Source organism: Momordica charantia (genome assembly GCF_013281855.1).
Source record: "Momordica charantia cultivar OHB3-1 chromosome 4 unlocalized genomic scaffold, Mcharantia_2.0 BLBB01000004.1, whole genome shotgun sequence".
Classification (NCBI taxonomy): Eukaryota; Viridiplantae; Streptophyta; class Magnoliopsida; order Cucurbitales; family Cucurbitaceae; genus Momordica; species Momordica charantia.
The window spans coordinates 29,054,456-29,076,967 of NW_028275162.1; the positions used below are offsets into that span (position 1 = coordinate 29,054,456).

Genomic DNA, 22,512 nt, shown 5'->3' on the forward strand with positions numbered 1-22,512 from the left:
TGATCACAGCATTTTCATATGTGATAATAAAAATATGACACTTTTTTAGGTTAATTATTTTGGTCTCGATATTTTCAGCATTGGTTCACTTTGAAAATGTTCATTTTGGTCATTATATTTTTAATTTTGATTCATTTTAGTTGAATTCATTCTTGTTGCTTGTAAAAATGGATCATTTTAGTATTTCTTTATAGAATTTTAACACAAATTCTACAAATAACGGAATATATTTAGTATAAAATAATATTTACATTTTAAGAAATATATTGATTATAATGTCGTGTTGAAATTGTGATAGAAAAAAATATTAAAAATAAAGTTAAGAGATCAAAATAGTCCATTTTTAAAAATGAAGAACCGTTTTGAAAGTATAAGAACCAAAACAGACATTTTGAAAGTACACGTATCTATACCGAAAAGCTGAAAGCACAAGGACCAAACTAATATTTTAACTTTTTTTTAAGCACTACAAGCTTTAATAGATTATGTTTTTAAAAGTCTTCTTTTTATCAATGGTAATGCTAACATGCATGACATGAAGTACCAAACAAATGTAAGCTAATTTAGAATTATACGACAAATCCTAAGTTTGATACAAATTAACCAATTATGCACTAACATAAACGTGTAACAAATTTCAAAATTAGAGTTAAGAGTATTTTGGAAAAATTAAAGAGAAAGGACCAAAAATATGAATTAAGAATAGGGAGAAGGCAAGGGAAGAAGCCGTTAGATTGATTGATTGGAATAATTGGTTGCCCTTGCCAGCCTACCACGTGAACCAAACATAGGAAGAGGCAACACCATGATGCTGACGTGGCAATATTTTGTTCTATTTTTTTTTTAAGAAAAATAAAATTAAATGTCCCTCAGAACATGGGAAAACGTGTCATTTTTTGTCACGTAGTTTTTTTTGTTTTAATAATTGATAAAGCATGAGAGATTCAAAAACCGTGCAAAGTCGCGTAATCAAGATTATTAGTTTTTTTTTCTTTTATTATATTATGACCTAAATTTTAATGCACATTTGGAACTATTTGCAAGTTTGGTTAAAGTAATTCTTTTCTGTTCTTCTCTAATAACCGGGGTATATAGCACTTTTTTTAAAAACTAAAAAAACTAAATTCTTTTTAAGTTCAATAATATAGAGATTCAAATTAACAATTTATTAGAAAAAAATGTATGGTATTAATTGGCTGAATTTTATTTAGACTGACCATTTAAAATACTTAAATGACTTTGATGTTCACATATTATTTGATCACTATTTGAAAAAATATGACAAGACAAGTATACAAATTTGAATGTTCACTTTTCCAACTCAAATAACAATTTTAATTTGCAGTCTTTTTTAATTTATTCATGCATATTATATATATATATATATATATATATATATATATATATATATATTGAACAACATGTGTATTATATTTAATAAAGGTATATTTTTCAAAAATAATAATAATAATAAATGTAGATTTAACCAATCTAGAGAATTAATAAATATAGTAAAAAATAATATAGTAGGATCACTATGTTATAGATAAGAAAGATATTTGATGTTGTTTGTTTCAAAATGTGGTTTCCTTTTCAACAACATCAACCATAATTGGATAAAACTTATTTAAATATTGTTCAATCATTATTTATCAACTAATTAAAATGTTAATATATACTTTTTCTTAAGCTGTATGTTTGAAAATTTATCTTTTTTTGTTTAATTGAACTTTTATTGCATATTCTCCCTTTGAGCATTGGATAAGTTTTTATAATTTGTGTTCGAATTTCCATCCTATTCTATTATTTTAAAAATGTATTTTCCATATTTATAATATTATATTTGAAAAAGATATGACTAAACTACAAAATTTAACTGTTTTGGTATAGTTTGAACTTTGGCAAAGTTTCAATTTAGTCTCAAACAGTTTAGTATAACAGAAAAAAAAGTTTGATGTCAGATAACAACATGTTACAGTCGATCTAATATTTAATCTCACGAGTAATTCGAACTTCAAGATCTCGGAACACAAATATCAATCTATAGCATGATTTTAAGGGACGGTCTATCGGAGAACCAAGGATTAAGACAACTGAACTAAGCAAAACCATCCTTCAACTCCCCACTCACAATTGTTGTTGGATTTCCTCCGTTCTTTATGGACTGAGTGGTGTGGTCGGACGACAATTCAACTACTCAATATCTATAAATACTAGAGGTAATTCTATCCTCAAGTACCTTACAAATCTAATTACAAATTCCACACAAAAATAGATTGAGCATTTATTAATTCAAGCGAACCCTTATTTTACAAGTTCATGTTGCATTTGATTCCAAAAACTCTTTTTCAGATTTCGACAGAAACAATAACTTCACAAAATTTCCTTACTTATATCTATAGGTAATTTTTTTCCCCCAAACCATAACAATGAAATTTATAATTTAATAAAAAAATAAAAAATAAAACTCCTGAAACGGTTCACTTTGGGAAACCTCCAGGTCGATCTTCTCTAAAGTCAGGGCTGTGTGTTTGACCGGTCAATTTCCTTCAGGTCCTTTTTTGGGATGTCCCTTCATTTTTCTTAACCACATTTCCCAAAAAGCACTTTGCTTGGTTGTTTTAAACAAATTATTTATTTGGCAGATTTGTGTCAAACTCACTTATTTATGGTTGTTTTCAAACCCATAAAGCAATGGAAACATCGTTGATTTGGTTCAATTGCATATATTTCATAAATTGATTGTGAAGTTTTTAACTCAATGAATTACATTTCTAAAAGGGTAAAGATAAAATTTTGGAAAATAAGAGTGGGTTGCTTTGCTTTGTTGTAAAAGTGAAATTTGACGTTGCACATGAAAATAATTGAGTCGCATGTCCCAAGATGGGCAACAACACCTCCCACAGCTTTCTGTTCAGTTACTTTCACAAATTGCAGTCTTAAAAGTCACTTTCGTCTCTGAAATCTCTGTTTACTGGGTACCCAATTCCCCATAAAAACTTCTTCCCAATTAGTTATAGTAATCAACCTCTTCAAATTTTAATTAAAAAAAAAAACTAAACTAAACTTGGTCCAACTCTCATTTGGCCATTTCCATTTCCATGCCCTCCACTTCTCTTATTTTTCTTTCTTCTTCTTCTCTATCTGTCTTTATTTATTTCTTCTTCAATTGCTTTAAAGTGAAGACAAATGGGTTCGTGCGCTTCCCTTTACGGCAGATCGGCCGTGGTGAAGGCGCCGCCGCCGCCGGAGACTGTGACGGACAAGTTCGAGATTCCGCCCTCGCCCATCAAACACTTTAAGCTACAAACCAATACCGAATCCGCCATTAAAGACATCTCTGTAGTATCTCACCACAAGACGCCTTCTGGTTTGGGTTTTCTTCTGCTCTCTGTTTCCGCCATGGCATTCATTCATTGCCCTGTTTGTTCTCTGTTCCGTTCAGTCTTCTCTTTTGGGTTTAATGATCCTTCAATCCATATATCTGAATTTAGGCAGTAAAGAAGAAGCGTTTTTTGATTCTCGGGCGTGGTTGGATTCTGATTGTGACGATTTCTTCAGTGTCAAAGGAGGTCAGAGCAAAAATATTCCGACCCTGTTTTGTGATTGTTTACAGGCCTTGTTTGCCTGTTCTAAATCTCTCTGCTAAACAAAATTTTATTCTGATTCATGTAGTTTTCGAAGATTTATTTGATTTCAATCAGCAATTGAAAATAAACTTAAATCATAGGATTAAGATTCGTAATTTAACCATCTCTTTTGTATTCAGATTTCACCCCTTCCTGCGGCAGCACTCCACTTCACCACCGCTTTCCGGCGGAAACTCCCCGAGCAAGTGGCGGCGACGACCAACTTCCCACTGTCAAATCCCCGCCATTGCCCGCGAAGAGGAGGAAGAAACTAGTAGAACTCTTCCGGGAGAGCCTCGGCGGCGATGCGAGTTTCGCTTTCCTAAACAGCGAGGAAAATCCGCCGGAGGATTTGACGAATGGAAAAGTCGATGAACCTTGCGTTTCAGGGGCTGCTTCGGTCTGCAGCAGCGGTAGGACCACAGCCGGCGCCGGCACTGAGTTGGGTGACGAGAAGGCGATCGGATTCGGGTCGAAGCTGTGCTGTCTTCCGGCGTTGGTTTCGCGTCACAGTTCGAGCGAGAGGAAGGAGGATTTGAAGGCTTCTGCCATGGCTGTCAATGGCGTATCTTGAGCGCAAAATCAACGGAAATTTGTATGAATTGCAGAAAAGGCAAACGGAAAGTTGCAGAGGAAGTGGGGGACCTCTTGAAGGTTTGATCTTCATTATTTTAAATAAATCAGCTCAGCTCCTCTGTAATGGAAAATCAGCCATTTTTCCCACGCAAGGGAGGGAGAAGGTGGGATGGGGTTTTGAAGCACAAAATAGTAAATATGAATACTTCTTGTTGCAGTCAAAGGTAAAATTGTACATTTGGTCCCCTAATTTTTTAAGTTGGGTTTAATATCACCTTGAAATTAGATTTTTAAGATTGCCTCTAATAAATTAACTAAATATTTAATTTAACTTAGTTTGTCGGTTAAGACACCTGATTCTTTCTTTTTAGGTTGAGGTTTGATCCTCTATCTATATAGGAAAGAAAAAAAAAAGTTAACTAATTAGAAGTATCTATATCTCTAGAGATCATGTTAGACAAAGATTCACATTCATTTAAAACTCAATTTTAAAATACATTTTAAATTGAGATGGATCCATGAAAACTATAATTATATGGCTGGAATTACAAGTAAAATAGTATAATAGAAACAATACCAATTATCATTGGATTAAAATCATGTTCGCTTTTAAATCAACAATTATAGAGGTAGATGATTGAACTATCGAAGTAATGATAAATATCCAACTTCCCAGTTTAAATTTTATTTTTTGTGTTCATAGAGAATAAAATAGTTTAAATTGGTGATAAACCAATCTTTTTTTTTTTAACAATAAATATGAATGTGATAGATTGAACTTCTTAAGAAAGTAGAATAGTAAGATATCTTGACGTTCATCTTGATTGTGGTTGGTAGTATAATTCAATAAATAATTTTTTATAAGATTGATTCCAAAGGCCAATTGGGTGTTGAATGGACTAATCTCGATAATAATAACAATATTGAATAAAAATGTGACACCATATCCAAGTAGAATATTGCAAAGAGCCAAAGACAGCACACTTATTCTTCGATTCATCATGAATAATGACAATTACAGAGGTGTTTAGCCTCTCCTTTTTCTGTCTTTGGAATTTATAAGATATTTTTCCAATTAATTAATCTTTGGACTTTTATGATATCAAGATAAGATAACACTGTTTGATATTCCATGTATACAGATTGTTTTCCAAAATTAATAAAGTTGATTTTTTTAACCCAATTCATTGTATTTGTCACCTTTATTTTCCTATAAATTTGTCATTTATGATAACATGGAATCAATGAGACATCATGAACGTTGAAATGACTACACATCTAATGAACTTTCATATTAGCCTTCTATATATATATATATATATATCTCAATTTGGATACCGAGGAATAGTTACGAGGTATTATCAAATAATGAAATAATATGATAGTTAAAGTGGAGAATTAGAAGTCCGTACGATTTAATTTTGATGTAATTATATATTACATAAACTGTCAATTGGGAAGATCATCGATATCAATAATTCGAAGGAAGGATGAAGCAATGAGAATATTAAGCAAAAGTATTTTAAATTGGGTTTAAATACTATTTTATTTTTGGTATTTTTAGCCCATGTTCCCTTAGGTTTCATGTTTCCAAAACATCTACTTTGGTTTCCGTATTTTAAGTCAGTAAATGTACTCTTAAAACGTCCATCTCGATTCCTATATTTTAAATAAGTGGCCAATCTTTATTTTAAAAGTTTAATACAAATTTTTGTTAAAACAAAAGTTCAACACAAATTTAATGACAACGGAAACCATTTAATACAACGTTATTACTACATTTAAAAAAATTTATTAAATACAGTATTGTGTTGAAATTGTTATGGAAAAAAACTGGATACAAAATAAAAATATTGGGACTAAAATGTTTACTTTGTTTTAAACACAAATATTAAAATAAATGTTTTGAAAGTACAACGACTAAAACAGACAACAACTTAAAGTATAAAATTAAAATTGACGATTTGAATGCCTAGAGACCAAAATGATTAAAATTATCATTTTTTTAAATTAGAAATATTAAAATAAACGTTTTAAAAATATTTTGAATCAAATATACCAAAATTGAGAGTAGAAAATAAAAATAGAGGTTTTGAAACTATACACGATAAAACAGTATTTAAACTTTTTATTTCGAGGGAAAATTCATGTTTTATTCAAATTTCATGAGAAAAAATTTAGTCTTACATACAATTTTTTATTTCATCAAACTTAAATCATAAATTGAATAGGTAGAGAATATTGCAATTTTTTTAAGTACAATATGTTTGGTGGTGATTTGAATCTAGGATGTTTTGGTTCGGAAACCATGTGTTATCTAGACGTAGGTTGTTGAAAAAAATAGGTAATGCAGTTTCATCAAACTATTTAAAAAAATTTCATAAAACAATCAATACCAACGATAAAGATATCGTATAAACGATTAAATTTACCGTAACTTATTAAAATTTTTGGATTCATAGATAATTTAATGATGTTTAAAATTTAAGACAGTATCAAAGTAGGAGTCATATTTAAAAGTAATGTATTGTCGTTTTAACACGAGAATAACTAATATATCTCAAACCACGTCAAGGTTCAAATCTCCACCATCACACGGAACTAAAATTAATTTGGATGGAATTTGAGAAAGGAAATGTAAAACATGAAAAACCTACCTTTTATTTTTATTTTATATATTTTATTTGAGGGTATTTTCACTGATGGATTTTGGAAGAGGGCATCAAGCCGAATTTCCCACTTTCCCTCTCCCGCCCCCTTCAGTTCCCTCCTCTGTTCCCTCACTGCTCTTCCAGAGTCGGCTTCGTGAACTCCCATCAACAAAAATCAAAAACTTCGATTACCTCTAAATCATCTTCATCAGATATCACTCCACCGTCCCTTATCAAACATGGGTGTGAAAGGTACATATTTTCGTTTCTTTTCTATAATCTTTTGTCTGTTAATGCCGTTTGTCTGCTCGTGGTTATTGTTCATTTGTATTTTCGAGTAATTAAAGTTTGATTGTGTTGATAGCAGCTAAGAAACGGGACCTCGAACTAAACCATGGGGAGGTAGAAGAGGAAACTGGGAGGAATGCGCTTCCGAAAACACACGGCCAAGCCAAAGAGCATATTGAGCAATTACAAAGACTCCAAGAAAAGGTATTCTGGTTTTGTATACAAGTAACAGAAGACATGGGCTATGATCTTATTTTGGTTATCGATCAATTTGAAGTCAATGTTATTGAGCGTTCATGGGTTAGGTTGAGCAACTTGTTGGACCCATCATGATAGGTTTTGAAGCGCAAAAGTGCACGTATAACGTGCAATAACCTTTAAGACACGAAGAATTCCCTACATTCGTGTTTACGATATAATGGTGTTAATATAGATGGTATTTCCCCTCGATGTATGGAGTTCACCTTGTGGATTTTTGGTACAAATCTAAAAACAGGTGAATGTTTTAGGAGAAGATTTTAGAAGCTCGTATATTTTTCTGACTATTATTCATTTAGTTTCTAGATGAAGTTTCTCATCCGAATATTTTCAATTCTTTTTGATATTCCAGCCACATGGACAGTTCTACTTAACTCCATGGGTGATAATGTCTTATCCTCATTTTTCCATACTTCTTTTGGTTAATGAAAATTTTCCTCAAGTCATTTTTCAGGAAATTATTGTTTATATAATTAATTTAAAGAGGAGCCAATTAACACTTTAGATCTATTTTTCTGCGTCTATGCTTTTTCTTCCCTTTGTGTGAAGTTGTTTGCTATTTTGTTTATAGGACCCAGAGTTTTTCGAGTTTTTGAAAGAGCATGACAAGGAGCTTCTCGAATTTAATGACGAGGATGTTGATGTAAGTACACTACAGTTATTCGAGCTGCAAACATGCTTCCAATGCTCCAACTGCGTGGTACAGAATGCGTTGTCTCAATTTCTTGCTATTTGGTGCAGGTGGATGCTGATGATGATGTGCGAGATGAAGAGTTAGATGAAAATTATAACAATGAACACGAGGCTTCTGAGAAGGAAGAAAAACTATCTACAAGAGTTATAACTACGGAAATGGTTGATTCTTGGTGTCATTCAATAGAAGAAAATGGAAAATTGGCTGCTCTTCGTTCTCTCATGAAAGCTTTTAGGACTGCATGTCATTATGGTGATGACAACGGAGATGATACTTCAACAAAATTTAGTACCATGTCCAGTAATGTTTTCAATAAAATTATGTTGGTTGTTCTAAGTAAAATGGACGGAATACTAAGGAAATCTCTGAAGCTTCCCAGCTCTGGTGGAAAGAAAGAGACGATACAAGACCTGATTACCAAAAAGCAGTGGAAATCATTCAACCATATTGTGAAGTCATATCTTGGAAATGCCCTTCACATTCTTAACCAAATGACGGACACGGAGATGATATCATTCACGTTGCGACGCCTCAAATATTCTTCTGTGTTCTTGGTTGCATTTCCTAGCTTTCAAAGAAAGTACATTAAGGTACTCACTACTTTCAAATTCCTTAATGTTTAATTTCCAAGGCCCCTATGATGTGATATTTTAATCGAGCTACATAGCCTAGTGGAATTGCCAAGAATAGGAGGAAATGTCATTTATCATAATCTCGTCCATTCACACCACATTATTTTGTCATTATCAATTTTACAAAGGACATGATTTAATTATCTGATTTTTTCAGGTTGCCCTTCACTTTTGGGGTACTGGGGGTGGTGCTCTCCCTGTGACCTCGTTCCTATTTTTAAGAGATTTATGTATTCGACTTGGATCTGATTGTCTAGATGAATGCTACAAAGGGATGTACAAAGCTTATGTTTTGAACTGCCAATTTGTAAATGCAGCTAAGTTACAGCACATTCAATTTCTTGGAAATTGTGTCATCGAACTTTTTCGTGTTGATCTTTCAACTGCTTATCAACATGCTTTTGTTTTCATCCGTCAATTGGCAATGATTCTCAGAGAGGCATTAAACACAAGAACTAAGGTAACTATCCCTAAACCATTCTTATTTACTATGTTCCATATGAAAATTATTTCTCTAGTGGACGGCCGAGGATTATTCTTGTGGTATTTTCTTTAGGGTAGTAATCATTGGCAATGCACCATTTCCCTTTAATGGAAAATTGACAACACGATGGGGTGAACAGATAGGAGTTGAGAAAAATAGCGAGTATGAAGATAAATTAGCGGGTTTTATTAGGACATCATATAATGGGTTGGTTATTAATCATCCTAGTCTTTGGTTGAACCAGAACCGCTGAAATGTTCTCTCTTTTTTATTTTCATTTTTTTCCCATGTCTAACATGGCATATTTATTTCTTCAACTTGATGAATTTTTACAGGAAGCATTCCGGAAGGTTTATGAATGGAAGTACATAAACTGCCTTGAGCTTTGGACTGGTGCTGTGTGTGCTCATGGCTCAGAAGTTGATTTTAAACCTCTTGCATATCCTCTGACTCAGATTATTTCTGGAGTAGCACGTCTAGTACCAACTGCTAGATATTTCCCTCTGAGGTTAAGATGTATTAAGATGCTGAATCGAGTAGCTGCTTCTATTGGAAATTTTATACCTGTGTCCATGCTTCTTTTAGACATGCTAGAAATGAAAGAATTAAACAGACCTCCAACAGGAGGTGTTGGCAAAGCAGTTGATTTACGGACTATATTGAAGGTATTTTTCAACCCTCAGGGTTTCTTTATTGTGTATTGCTGCTTTTATTTTTAAATACTATTTTCCATCTTTAGTTTATATAGTTATTCCCCTTTCCAGGTAAGCAAGCCCACCCTAAAAACACGAGCTTTTCAGGAGGCATGTGTCTTCTCAGTTATTGAAGAGCTTGCCGACCATTTATCTCAATGGAGTTATTCCATCTCTTTCTTTGAGTTGTCTTTTATCCCTGTTGTGCGCTTGCGTAGTTTTTGCAAATCCACAAAAATTCAGAGGTTTGAAAAAGAAATAAGGCAGCTTATTCGTCAGGTATCCTTTTTAGGTGTTATCAAATTTCTTATGCATATATTTTCTCTTCAGAAACTAAATTTACTTATACTATAAAATAATTGGGGGGAAGTAGAAGAAGCAAAAGGATAGTGAACACTGAGCAAGAGAATTAGGAAAATTACAATAGGATCCCAGAATACAATTAGGGAAATAAGGAAAGACAAGATTGTTCACATTCAAGGATGAACGACAAACAATCCCCACTTTATCTCAAATATTCCAATAATTAGGCCGAGTTTTTAGAGATGGTTTAGAAATAGTGTATTTGAATAAAGTGTTTTGCCCTTTTTTCTTCTTTCCTTTCTTTTGTGTGGGTGTGGAGGTGCACAGGATACAAGAACGGGACAGAGTTAGCTACTGAGCTTTTTTTTAAGAAACAGAAACAAAATATATTCAAAAAGCCAAACAGGACAAAAAGAGAACAGCCTAAAGGTAGAGAGTTTAGAACCCTCCCCAACGGATTATACAATCACAACTTTCCAATCATTTGCTACTGAGCTATCTTGAGCCAATAATTACAATAAGGCTTTCCATTTGGCCTTAATTTGAGAGAAAGCTACTGAGCTTGAAGTATAAAATAAACCAGCCGAGTCTCCAGAGGAGTTATCAAAAGCCCCACTGTTTCTTTCCAGCCAGAGGAACTATAAAGATAGCTTTACATCCATTAAACCACGAGATAGATCCTTCACTTTTCAATTTGAGCCCACTACAACGGTTGACACAATGCTTCCTAAATCCTTAGAAAGTGCCTCCCTTTTTATTTGAGACAAATATTTCATTGGTGGTGTGAGTTATTTAAAAAATGAGAGGAAAGCCAAAACATCTAACCAAGTAAGTTTACAAAAAAGTCTTCCAATTGGCCAAAGAACATTGAAACTATAACTACTAAAGGGAGTGTAACATTTACACGAAGATAGAACAACAATAAGAATGGATTCTAGGGATTCCAATTGGCCAAAGAACATTGAAACTATAACTACTAAAGGGAGGGTAACATTTACACGAAGATAGAACAACAATAAGAATGGATTCTAGGGAACTATAATAAGGCTTCCGAGTGTTGTTTAACAGATTAGTTTAAGTATTTCGTACATTGCAAAGTTATCGTACATTAATATTTCAGGTCTCTCTTATTTAGGTTGAGGCAAATTCAGAGTTTACAAATGAAAGGCGTAAATCAATTTCCTTTTTACCAAATGATCCTGCTGTATCATCCTTTCTTGAGGTTTGGACTTTTCTTTTGCCATTTGTATTTTTGATGCTTCCAGGATATTTATTTATGCTCTAGGTCAATCATTGTTGTGAATCACTGGAGCCTTTTGTTTCCCAAAAAAAAAAAAATCTAATCATTCCAAGGAAGACCACTGTTCTACACAATTGAATTTGGAGTATGTTTAAATTCTGGGGTTGTAGAGTTTGTTATATTTACATGTCATAGTTGCTATGCCATAACATGTTTTGAAAGCGATGGCTTTCCGTTTAAATGGAAGTTTCTTGCCTTAAAATACTACTCTAAAATCCTTGACTACATTACATATGGAGCTACTACAGATTCAGTATTGTCACTATTATTATTTTTATAATAATAACTACAGCGTTGAAGGCCATCCTTTGCACTCGACACTAATCTTTAAAGAGGCTTCACCCATCCTTGTTAATTGGCATGCTGTGTTCCTTTGCTTCTTTCTTGTGAAGTTCTTTACTCTGACATTGAATGGGTGAGTGGAACATTCCATTGATATTTGATGGAATATCTCAGGAGCATAATAGGAAAAATATCCTTTCAACTTTGTCGTTTTGGTTGTGTCTTGTGGAATATGGATGGAGAGTAATAAATTAGAATAAAAGTTAAATCCTCGAGGGGTCGAGGACAAAGTTGATGAATGCACAATGTGGCTTCAAGTTCTATTCCTGGAAATTTTGTAGTCTTTGGTTTTAATTTTCTTCATTATTATTTATATCATGATTATGAAGACAACTACCTAACCTTGCAATATTAACAATATTCAAATGATTTTAAATTTTGGGAAGTTGTATGCCTGTTGTTTTGTAGTTATTCTTAGTCTAATCTTGCATTAGTAGGACTATGTCCGAGTCTTTTCCTGTTGATATTTTTTTTCTTATTAAATTTTGTTACATATTTGAAGAATATAGTTGTGTGAAATGGGTTTTTAGTATCATTCCTTTTGTTTTAGGATGAAAAGAAGTCAGGGGCCAGCCCACTCTCTCAGTATGTCTCAATATTACGTCAAAGAGCTCAGCAACGAACACATTCTTTAATGGAAACTAGGTATATATTTATTTGTACGGAGATGTTTCTTCATCTTTTTCTTTTTCTTTTCTTTTTTCCTTTGTAAGAAATGTTGTATTCAATCAAAAAACATATATGAAAGGAGGAAGAGGAAGAGGAGATATTCTTCTCTCAATAAGAAACCAAAGGAGATTATGCAAGAGATGTGCAATGGATTTGAACAACCCTATGGTAACTTTTGGAGCAAATCCTACCAATTGACGTTAATCACTTGCTACACGTATCACTTTTCCCCCTTAAAAATCACCAAAAATCTAGATACCTAGCAATGAAAGACTCGAAATAATTCCTCAAATTCTAGGTTCAACATAGCTAAGAAGAAATCTAGCTGGTTCCCTAAAATCTTGGGCACAACTGACCAAGAAGAACTATTGAATAGTTTTTAAAATCTAGGAACACTATTTCACACTGCTGGATGACCAAAGAGGCTGAGAACCATGCAAGAGATTACAAGAGAAGGGATTCTTTTTTTCTTTTGAATTATATATATATATATAGCACATATATAAAATACAATCTAGGAGATTAATAGGCCACTCGATGTACATAGATTTTGTAAATTAGCAGAGGGCAGCAATGATACACATGCCATCTCGATTTCTTAGAAACATCATGATGCAAGAGTAGATGGTTTCAAGATCTCTCCACAGAGTACACCAATCAGGTGACATACAAAAATTGGGATGCTTGTTATTTATTTATAAGAAACAGAGTGACATTCAAAGGGGCCACAGCCAAAAAAACAACCTAGAGGACAAAAGGCAAGATGTTCTTTTTGGAAAAAATAAGAATAACTATTAACATCATAACTTGTTTTCTGCTCTTGTTGAACATCTATAATTCAACATGCTTGATTATTTAAGCAAAGGTTTTGAAGATAATGTCAAGAACCTGCGTTAGTAATTGATGTGTGTGATTTTGTATGTTACAGCGTTCTTGTTGGTGAACATTCATCCGTATTCGGGGAAAGTATGTTGGACAGTGAAGATGAGGATATTGAGGGAAGAGAAGGGACTTCCGTCTTTAGTTCTGCCTGGTTGCCAGGAAGCGATTCCAAGTAAGTTACATAATAAACATGGCACATTTTCATGCACCTGCATCTTCTTGCTGGCTGGCTTTTTGGCACACAACGAACCATGGTTAAACTTTATAATTGTTAGGGCGAGGCAACCAGAAGAAAAGAAAAGTAAGAAAAAGAAAAGAAAAAAGGAGCAACAAGATAAGGCAGCTCCTAGAGATGAAGATATCGTGGAGGACTTGGTACTGAGTTCTGATGAGGACGACGGACTTCTAAGTGACACTTCTGCTGAAAGTGATGGCAATGAGAACGTAAAACCTGTTAGAAAACAAACTCAGAAGCCGAAAGTGCCATCACGGGGATCAAAGAAGAATACTCATTCGCCTGCAAATAAGGCAAAGAAGAGGAAAACGTCTCGATAGAATGAATATACAAGCTACATAGCCTAAGCAGAAACTCAATGAAAGAAATAGGTAAAATGATGCATTTCCCATTATTTTTGGTCTTAATAGGTCGGGTCCAGCCGAAGTTATTCATTGCAGCTGGATAAGGATTTTAGTGTCTGTATTGTGATTGAGAAAAATTTTGGCGAGACAAGTCACAGCTCATTATTTATGGTTTCTTTTTCTTTTGCATTTTGGACAGGCCTATTGTACATTTTGATTTTAGAGTGACTGTTCACCATGATTTATTTAATGTTAGGCAATACCTCGAATTTTTTCTCCGTGAATGCTTATTTTCGTTGAAACACGTGAAAATGTACCATCAAGAAACTATATTGATTTTGTTAAAACCATTAAAACTTATCTTCAGTCCCAAACTCCCTATAAGAAAGAAGGAAAAGGGTTTACCAATCTTCAGATTAGAAGTTGCAGGGTTATACCAAGTCACCCCCAGATTCCACACATTGAATAGCATATGAACAAAAACTAAAACCAACAATACTCTCATAAAACAAATTGATTTTGTTTAAGGAGTTTATCCAATCACATTTTCTTAGACTTGAACATGAACTGACAAGTATAAATTGATTTTTGTGTCAATTTTTAATTTGGACAAGTCCTTGTGGTTTTACTTTTAGAATCATCTAAAAGGTCTTGTACCAATGAAAATGTTGTTACTTCACTTGTATATCCATGTTGCTAGCTAATGTGGAACTTCGGTCGCATTTCCAACAAAAGGGTCATCTTTACTTTTTGGATTTCGGCACTAAGTTCTTTCACATAAATTAGATAATCAAAGCGGTGTCACCTTTTTAACCCTTGGAATGGCAATGCAATTTGGTTGCTTAAACATAAAGAGAGCCAATCATGGCCGGGTGATATGGTTGGCAAGTTTTGCTCAACAAAAGCATTCTCGATGAATAAGTGAACTTAATAGAGACAGAAAGCTATTTGATAATGGCAATGGAGCCGACCGACTTGTCGTTTTATGAGCTTCCAACAACTGATGAATCAGACCATTTACAGAGCATAGCTTTGTTTCAACTCCAAGCTTTCTCTTAACACTCAAACCAACCACATTTTTGCTTTGCGGCAAATCCACACATTTCAACATCAACTAAAGCATTCCCTCCATGATTTTTTTAGTTCAAACAACAAGAGGTGGAAATGAGATTTTAATTTTCCAACTTTTTGAAAAGATTTCTAATATTTTAATGCGTGGAGCCATACCCAATTTGTTGCTTTTTGTTTACAATATTATTCCCTGTTTCTTGTTTTCTCATGTTAGAAAAATATTACTAAAATTGTATATAAATTTTGGAAATCGAAGGTAAGCAAATGAATCGTTATCTCTTTCTTTCGAGGTAGGAAAGATAAAAAGGTGCTTTTTAAGATGGTGTTATAGAGGTGCATAAATAGAGGAGAAGGCACCAAAAATCAAGCAGCTAAGGATTCTAGAGGAAGCAAATAGAGATGGAGGGATTGTGGAGAGTTGTGTTGGTAATGGTAATGGTTGCTGCTGCTTCAATGGCAGAAAAGGCTTGGGCAGATCAAAGACATGTGGTTGGGGGAAGCCAAGGTTGGCAAGAATCCATTGATTTTGACTCTTGGGCTTCTGCCCAGACCTTCAAAGTTGGTGATCAACTTGGTATGCATTTCTGTCCCATTTCTCCATTCTAAACAATCTTATATATATTTTTTCTTTGAATACGATCAAGTGGGATGGGGAGATTTGAACGTATGACATTTTGGTTAAAGACAAATGTTAATTACCGTTGTTGAGTTAAGCTCATGAACCCTTATTTTGGACTGTTGTCATCTATATTCATAAACATCGTAGAAATTTAATGTAATGTCTATGCCAAATCCTTACGACGAAGCTTAGAGAATCGATGAATTGTGATATTTTGGGCAGTTTTCAAGTACGCCTCGGGGCTGCATAGTGTGGTGGAGCTTCCGGACGAGAGTGCGTACAAGAACTGCGATATCGGGAGCGCGATAGAGTCGAAGAGCAGTGGCAACGACGCGATCAAACTAACGAAGCCCGGAACCCGATACTTTGCCTGTGGGACAATTGGGCATTGCAGCCAAGGCATGAAAGTGAAGATCAAAGTAGGCAGTGGCACTGCTTCCTCTACTCCATCACCAACTTCATCTCACGCAGCTTCTTCTTCAACTTCTCTTGTGGGCTACTTCCTCCTGCTGGCTTTCTATGCCTTGAGTTTCATGGTTTTGTAAACGAGGTTTGTTGTTAGAATTATATTCATTTTGTTTGGTTTTATTTTATCTATGGGTTTAAAGGAGTTTTTGGCTTTGGATTATGGGGTTCTTTTTAAATCCTTTGTCCTGCTTTTTCTTTGTATTGCTGAGACATATAATTTGGGATTTATTAGATTTACGATCGTGGATTATTAATATGAAATGAGAAGGAAATAACATGGATTAGTATAAATTATCTCTTGCTTAGTTTATTTCCATCATCTACTCTTCTTGAATATATGTATGTGAATTATCATAATTGAAAATACAGATTCTATGTTTGAATGAGCATCCACCTAATAAAATCGTGTTTAAATAAGTATGTTGTTCTTCTGGTTTATCTCAATTTTTAATTTAGTTTTAAAATACTCTGTCAAATTTTAGTAAACAGTTAAAAACCGATTAAGTGACGTGATTGGAGAATCTCTTTGGGCTTTTGACCATTCAAGAATTAACTTAATTTAGAATAAAAAAAAAAAACAAATGAAAAAATAATTCTCCGCAAAGAATCTATAAATTTTGCGAGGATGGGAATGAAGAAGTCATGTCGCCCCTGCCCCACCCCGACAACACTCCAACTACTTTGATGGTTCAAAATTTAAATTTTTAAGTACTGATAACTACTGAATAAGTAGAATTTAACAATGAAAGTAAACTTTATTGACCATAACTATATTTCAACTCAAAGCAAAGAAAAAAAAAAATCAAAATTGAATGGACAATGACAATCCATTTGTTTATTGTAAAATTAAATAAATGAAACACAAAATTGGCGGGAGGAAAAGGTAAATAATGGAAACAATTATGAAGAAGGAATGCAACAAAAAACCAGAAAATGTGTCTCTGGAATGGAAGAAATTGAGTTCAATTTCGTTTGTGATTGCTCCTAATTCTCTCCAGATGAGGAAACGCACTCAGAATGTTGTAAGGCCTCAAATCCTGCCTCGTCAAAATCCCAACCACAGCCGGAACCTGCATCCAAATCAAAACCAAAACCAAACAAATTAACTTTGAAGCAGAGATCTCTGGTTCATGCCTGCAATGGAGGAAGAAGAAGAAGAAGAAGAAGATGATGATGATGAAGAAGACGATGATTTTCATGAGAGCTTACCCCAGCTGCTTCATATTTAGGAACAATGAGCAAATGGCGGAGCCCCACTTGCCTGAACAGAACCAGAGCTTTGGCCACCGACATGCTCTCCATAACTGTATAAGGCGTGGTGTTGGTGAGAGGATGAAGATCCACGAACATCTCCATCTCCTCCTTCGTCACTGCAAGCTCCTCGATCTTCCCTTCCCTCTCTGCCAATTCCACCCACGTAAATTTCTCCCTCACCTCCCATTCCTCCGTCCTCCGCCTCTCACTCAGGAACCACTTCTTCTTCAGCACCTGCAGCAGGTGAGCCCTCAGCACCAGCCCGTGCAGCTCCGTCGCCGGCCCCATCGCCATCCCCACCGGCGGCACCACCGCATCCGCGTCCACCACCGGGAACCCGTTGTGCGTCGTGTTCTTAAGAACCTCCACGATTCGCGACACCTTCTCCAGTCCCCGCAGCGTCACCACCGCCGGCTTCGCGTCCGCCAGCTCGCCGACGGTGATGTTCCTCATCCACGGCTCCGGATTCGCGTCCAGGAATGGGAGCCCCTTCAAGTGCAGAATGATTTCGTAAATGCTAGGGTTGAAACTGTCCCCGACGGTTTTCGCAATCAGAAGCACGATCATTGTAATCGGGAGCAGGAGGAGATTGTTGGTGAGTTCGAGGAATATGACACAGAGCGAAACCGTCATCCGCATCGATCCGGACATTAACGAGGCAGCTCCGAGAACAGCCAAGAGGCCCTGGTCCAGATTCGTGTAGGGGCGCATGAGGAGGCCGATGAGGCGGCCGTAGCCGGAGCCCATCAAGATGATCGGGAGGAAGAGGCCGGAGGGCACGGCAATGCCGAAGGTGATGAGCCCTAGAACGCAGTAGAGGAGGAAGAAGATGACGAGGGAGAGGGGCTGGTACTCCGCCGGAGTGTTGACGGAGAAGATGTTCCGAACGGCGTCGTCGTTGGTTGTGAGGAGAAGGGTGGCGAGGTCGTTGTAATGGCCTTTGGGGCAGTTGAATTGCTTGAAGTTGCCGGAGCGGCCATTGGTGGGGCACACGGATTCTGCAAGAGAAGGGTCGCAGGGGGTGCATTGGGCAAGATAAGGGAGGCTGTATTGGCAGATTGAAGTGAACAGAGAAACTCCTAAACTCAGCAACAGTTTGTGCAATCTTCCCTTCCTGCAAATGGTAACATTCACTTTCACTTTCACATGGCAGATTCAACTTGTTTTTAGGTTCATGGAAGTGAGAGTGAATTAGTTGCTTACTGATTGATGAGGTTGTAAACTCTGAGAACTTTGTGAAGAAGATGGTTGTAGAGACTTCCAAGAAACCCACCAAGAAGGCCAATGATAGCAACTGGAATAATGTCCATGATATGATAACTCACAGAAACTCCACTCACATCAAACATTATAAGCCCTCCTTCTCCAAACAGCCCACATTGCCCTGCTTTGCATACTTCAATGAAGGTTCTCAGCACCACTACAACTATGGCTGTGCTGAAAAATGTCCTCCACAGCAGGGAACTCCTCCACCAAGTAGCCACCTCTTCTAAAGCAAATAGAACTCCCCCGACCGGAGCTCGGAACGCTGCACAAACCCCCGACGATGCCCCGCAGGTGATGAGATCCCGACGATCACGGTCGTTGTTGAAGTAGCGCAGCCATGTCCATTTGACTCGATAATTGTCTGGACCGCCCTGCCCGAGTAGGGAGGCAATGCAGCTGCCAATGTGTACTAGAGGCCCTTCTTTCCCAAGATCTAGCCCTGCAGCCACTGCCCCAATGCTCCCAATAATCTACAGGGATCAACAATTTATAGTGCCACTTGGTTTTAGCCGAGAAAGATACAGAAAAACAAATACATCTCTTTTTGCTTTCAGTCCAATAACAAAGGATTAATCTACATTCTGTATGAGCTTCAGATCAGTCTGATTTGATTCACATTGACATTCATGACTCTGTAGAACATGGTCTAAATCTTAAGCCTATCCAATCCAATCAATCAGATGCAAATGAGAGATATGATTCTTGAATTACATCTGATCAGTTTTCATTGCGCCGAGATTGGAGGATGGGATACACACCTTAACGATCAATGTCGTGGCACCGAACATATTAGGAGTATCTATGCCATTGAGATAGGCTTTGATTTCTGGTATGCCAGGCCCAGCTGCGGTGGGGGCAAAGAATACACATAGAACAGCAGCAACAGAAGTCAAAAGGAAATTTACAGCGGTAAAGTAGGCCAACCCCATTAAGTACCTAAAAATCCAAATCATTTCAAAACCAGATTCTTTTCTCAGATGAACAAAATCAAAGTTAAATCGGGATGAACTAACTTACCTTTCTTCTTCTATGTAGCTGACCACTTTCAAAAGCTTGTAGCCAGCAATGTTTTCAATGGCGACATTGATGAGAGTGGCAATGATCCCTGTAAGTAGTCCAACAAGACAAGCCAATGTCCATTTCGAGAATATGTACTGCAACACTTGAACTTTGGATCTGCTTCTCCAATCGTGCTTAAACAGATCGTTCTCATTGATCCTGCATTAATTCAAACCAAACCAAACCCACTTTAGAAAATGAAGAATTCAGCCCTCCCAGCAAAACAAAAGAAAAGAGGATTGGGATTTCTGTTATGTTCTTACTCGTAATCCAAGCTTTCTATGAGAGAAACTTTGGTTCCAACGATGGCGAGAGGACTGGAAGACAGAGTTCTGCTTCTCTTGAGGAGGGGTTGGTTTAAGGGATTGCTTTCTGGGTCTCTGTCTTCTTCTTGAGGTTCTGCTTCCATGGCGTTACTGAGAGTTGATTCTGCAACAAGGCTGGAATTTTCCTCCATTGGTGCAGTGGGGGAGAAACAAATGAAACAGCTTTAGGAGAGGCTTATGAAGAATGGTTGGTTGTGGATTGGAAGAAAGTGCAAAGCTGCTCCCCTGTTTCTAGGATTTTTAATGCACCAAAGTTATCTCAATCATGCATTTGTCTTGTCACTTTCTCTCTTGTGGTCATTTTGAAATACCAGTTGTTCTTTCTCCTTTTTCTTTATTTCTTTTTTTTTCTTTTTTTCTTTTTCATGTTGTTGTCGATTCATAGTAGTTTTCAAGGCAACTTGGCACTCATTTGCATCACTTCTTACTAATTTACCATTATTGCACCTTTCTTTCACCAAATATGGCATTTGGTATTATCCAAAAATTTCCTCCCTTTTTTGGACTTTATAATTTCAAGTTTTAAATCCTGATCTTATTTGGCCCCTTACTCTAAAACACCAATGGTCCCCTACTCTTAAAAAAAAAAAAAAATTTTAATACATGTTCTCTTATATTTTCATCTTTTATACTTTCAAATCATCTATTTTGATTTATTTACTTTTAAATAACTATTGTTTTGATCTATTTTATCTTTTTTTTCAATGTTAATTTTCATACAACACTACACTCAATAAATTTCTTGATATATCATATTTTTATATTAAAAAAAATTTTATTGTATATAAAATTTATGTTAGGATTTTTCAAACAAGACTAAAAAAATCATTTTATTAATATATAATGACCCAAATATATGTTTGGAGATTACAGGGACCACAATATATAGGATTTAAACGTAATTTTAAATAATAAAAGAAACTTACCTCTTTAATAGAGATCCTCTTTATGGCATCATGTGTTTATTATCGTAAATATTAATACGATGTATTTATCTATTAAATCTAATAAATTAATTAATTGGCTACCAATCACCTTTACAAAGATAAAATATTTAAAACTAGAAAGTGATACCTATGTTTGTTTATAATATGAAAAGTTTTTTTTTTTTTTTTAAGAAAGCAATTATGGTTTCTTAGATAGGCTTCTCCCGTTGAAAATTCTACTCCATATCCACAAATCCATCTACAAGTCTTCATATGCATACCCACATGTGCCATGTGCCACTCAATGATATAATAAATTCAAATATATTAAAAGTAAATTACAGATTAAAGATTGAAAAAAATACTACAAATTATAGGTCTCTTTTCAATGTGATGTAACGCTTTACTATCCTAATCTCTATGCACTTATCTTGCACAAATTTAAATGATGATATTAGCCTTGAATTTTCATCTAAAACACAGCTATCTCCGATGTCAATTTTATGTCGTTTTAAATATTTATTGTATGGTTTTATTTAAAAAATGCAATTCAATATTATTTCCACAAATTGTCTCTTTTGCAAATATTATTACTGATTCCTCACGGCTCATGGCCAAGTTGGCTGGAGATGAGCATAAATCGGTCCTCCAATTGCTTTGTACCGGGTGGCGTGATCTACACCGACAGATCAACGACGATGGACGGTGGAGAAGAAACGGCTCTTCGGTTAACGAAGAGGTGGCCGATCTTGGTTTGGTAATTTACGTAATGTGATTTCAATAACTTCGGCCAACAACTTTATAGCTTCTTTTATTTATTTATTTATTTGTTTTACTTTTTGAAAAATAAATTTATAGCTTCGTTTGTCCTGTCTTATTTTTTTTTCCCAATATATTCATTCGTCCTTATTTTATAGGAGTATTAATGTTCAAAATGACGAATAATTGCTTTTGGTATAATTGCAACCTTCTAATTATGAAAATAATAATAATAATAATAATAATAATCATCATCATCGATATCAATTATTTGTTTGGCTTGAAAATTACTTCTGAACACAATTTAAAGTATAATCGTTTTCTTAGTCTATTTAATGCTTATGTTCTTTATGTATAATTTTTCTTAGATGAATCTTAGCTAACTTTTCTTGGAAGAGGAAGTTTTTTAATTTTTACTCTTGAATATATACCAATTTTTGTCCTAAAATTTTAATTTCATTAGACCTTAGTATTGGGTACATGTCACAATTTTGTACCTTAAACTTGAATTATTATTATTATAATTCGTATTTTCTAATAAGTTTTCGTATGAATAATTATTAAGAAAATATATATATTATGGTATGTATTTAATGAATTATAAAACACAGGCTTAGTAGAGAAATTAATAAACTTGAGAAATATGATATAGAGTTAGAATTTTGTTTGGAGCTCTCAAATTTCAGATTGCCTATTTAACAATTAATTTTGTGCACTAGACTTGAATTTGTTGAATTATTGAAATTTTTTATTTCTACACAATTTTTCATTAGATTAATAAGGAC

At 35.0% G+C, this 22,512-nt stretch overlaps 4 protein-coding genes and 1 long non-coding RNA gene across 6 annotated transcripts; 4 read left to right on the forward strand and 1 right to left on the reverse strand.

Annotated features, from left to right (window-relative positions):
• The first annotated feature begins 3,017 nt into the window (after positions 1-3,017).
• On the forward strand, positions 3,018-4,499 carry LOC111006194 (uncharacterized protein At3g27210). Its single transcript, XM_022277973.2, has 3 exons — positions 3,018-3,370; positions 3,495-3,572; positions 3,770-4,499. Exons 1-3 carry the CDS (start codon positions 3,190-3,192, stop codon positions 4,201-4,203), a joined length of 693 nt encoding a protein of 230 aa, XP_022133665.1. The 5' UTR covers positions 3,018-3,189; the 3' UTR covers positions 4,204-4,499.
• Positions 4,500-6,897: 2,398 nt separating this feature from the next.
• Positions 6,898-14,257, forward strand: LOC111006381 (Noc2p family). 2 transcript variants are annotated; one of them, XM_022278284.2, is made up of 11 exons: positions 6,898-7,108; positions 7,221-7,348; positions 7,974-8,045; positions 8,144-8,686; positions 8,886-9,188; positions 9,548-9,877; positions 9,977-10,183; positions 11,343-11,429; positions 12,400-12,494; positions 13,447-13,572; positions 13,676-14,257. In XM_022278284.2, exons 1-11 carry the CDS (start codon positions 7,096-7,098, stop codon positions 13,953-13,955), a joined length of 2,184 nt encoding a protein of 727 aa, XP_022133976.1. In that variant the 5' UTR covers positions 6,898-7,095; the 3' UTR covers positions 13,956-14,257. The 2 variants fall into 2 exon arrangements, with proteins under 2 accessions (XP_022133976.1, XP_022133977.1); XM_022278285.2 differs by having other exon boundaries at positions 7,224-7,348.
• A 963-nt stretch (positions 14,258-15,220) lies between these two features.
• LOC111006448 (Cupredoxin superfamily protein) lies at positions 15,221-16,428 on the forward strand. Its single transcript, XM_022278401.2, has 2 exons — positions 15,221-15,624; positions 15,892-16,428. The coding sequence occupies exons 1-2, from the start codon at positions 15,450-15,452 to the stop codon at positions 16,212-16,214; spliced, it is 498 nt and encodes a 165-aa protein (XP_022134093.1). The 5' UTR covers positions 15,221-15,449; the 3' UTR covers positions 16,215-16,428.
• Positions 16,429-16,872: 444 nt separating this feature from the next.
• On the reverse strand, positions 16,873-20,173 carry LOC111006192 (chloride channel protein CLC-b). Its single transcript, XM_088122384.1, has 6 exons — positions 19,980-20,173; positions 19,675-19,875; positions 19,416-19,593; positions 18,595-19,127; positions 17,347-18,505; positions 16,873-17,207 (listed from the first exon to the last, which is right to left on the reverse strand). Exons 1-6 carry the CDS (start codon positions 20,171-20,173, stop codon positions 17,100-17,102), a joined length of 2,373 nt encoding a protein of 790 aa, XP_087978510.1. The 3' UTR covers positions 16,873-17,099.
• LOC148212109 (uncharacterized) lies at positions 19,425-20,379 on the forward strand. The gene is made up of 2 exons (XR_015790153.1): positions 19,425-19,566; positions 19,693-20,379. It is a non-coding gene; the product is annotated as an uncharacterized LOC148212109 (long non-coding RNA).
• Positions 20,380-22,512: the final 2,133 nt, after the last annotated feature.

Excerpts from the sequence above, each read along its gene's own strand:
- LOC111006381 (XM_022278284.2), top strand. Across the intron at positions 7,349-7,973 it reads TACAAAGACTCCAAGAAAAG|GACCCAGAGTTTTTCGAGTT; the intron begins GTATTCTGGTTT and ends TTTTGTTTATAG. Across the intron at positions 12,495-13,446 it reads CATTCTTTAATGGAAACTAG|CGTTCTTGTTGGTGAACATT; the intron begins GTATATATTTAT and ends TGTATGTTACAG.
- LOC111006192 (XM_088122384.1), bottom strand. The coding sequence starts at position 20,173 with ATGGAGGAAAATTCCAGCCTTGTTGCAGAATCAACTCTCAGTAACGCC. Across the intron at positions 19,594-19,674 it reads AGCTACATAGAAGAAGAAAG|GTACTTAATGGGGTTGGCCT; the intron begins GTAAGTTAGTTC and ends TTGGATTTTTAG. Across the intron at positions 19,128-19,415 it reads CCACGACATTGATCGTTAAG|ATTATTGGGAGCATTGGGGC; the intron begins GTGTGTATCCCA and ends TGATCCCTGTAG.
- LOC111006194 (XM_022277973.2), top strand. The coding sequence starts at position 3,190 with ATGGGTTCGTGCGCTTCCCTTTACGGCAGATCGGCCGTGGTGAAGGCG. Across the intron at positions 3,371-3,494 it reads TCACCACAAGACGCCTTCTG|GCAGTAAAGAAGAAGCGTTT; the intron begins GTTTGGGTTTTC and ends ATCTGAATTTAG. Across the intron at positions 3,573-3,769 it reads TTTCTTCAGTGTCAAAGGAG|ATTTCACCCCTTCCTGCGGC; the intron begins GTCAGAGCAAAA and ends TTTTGTATTCAG.
- LOC111006448 (XM_022278401.2), top strand. The coding sequence starts at position 15,450 with ATGGAGGGATTGTGGAGAGTTGTGTTGGTAATGGTAATGGTTGCTGCT. Across the intron at positions 15,625-15,891 it reads CAAAGTTGGTGATCAACTTG|TTTTCAAGTACGCCTCGGGG; the intron begins GTATGCATTTCT and ends TATTTTGGGCAG.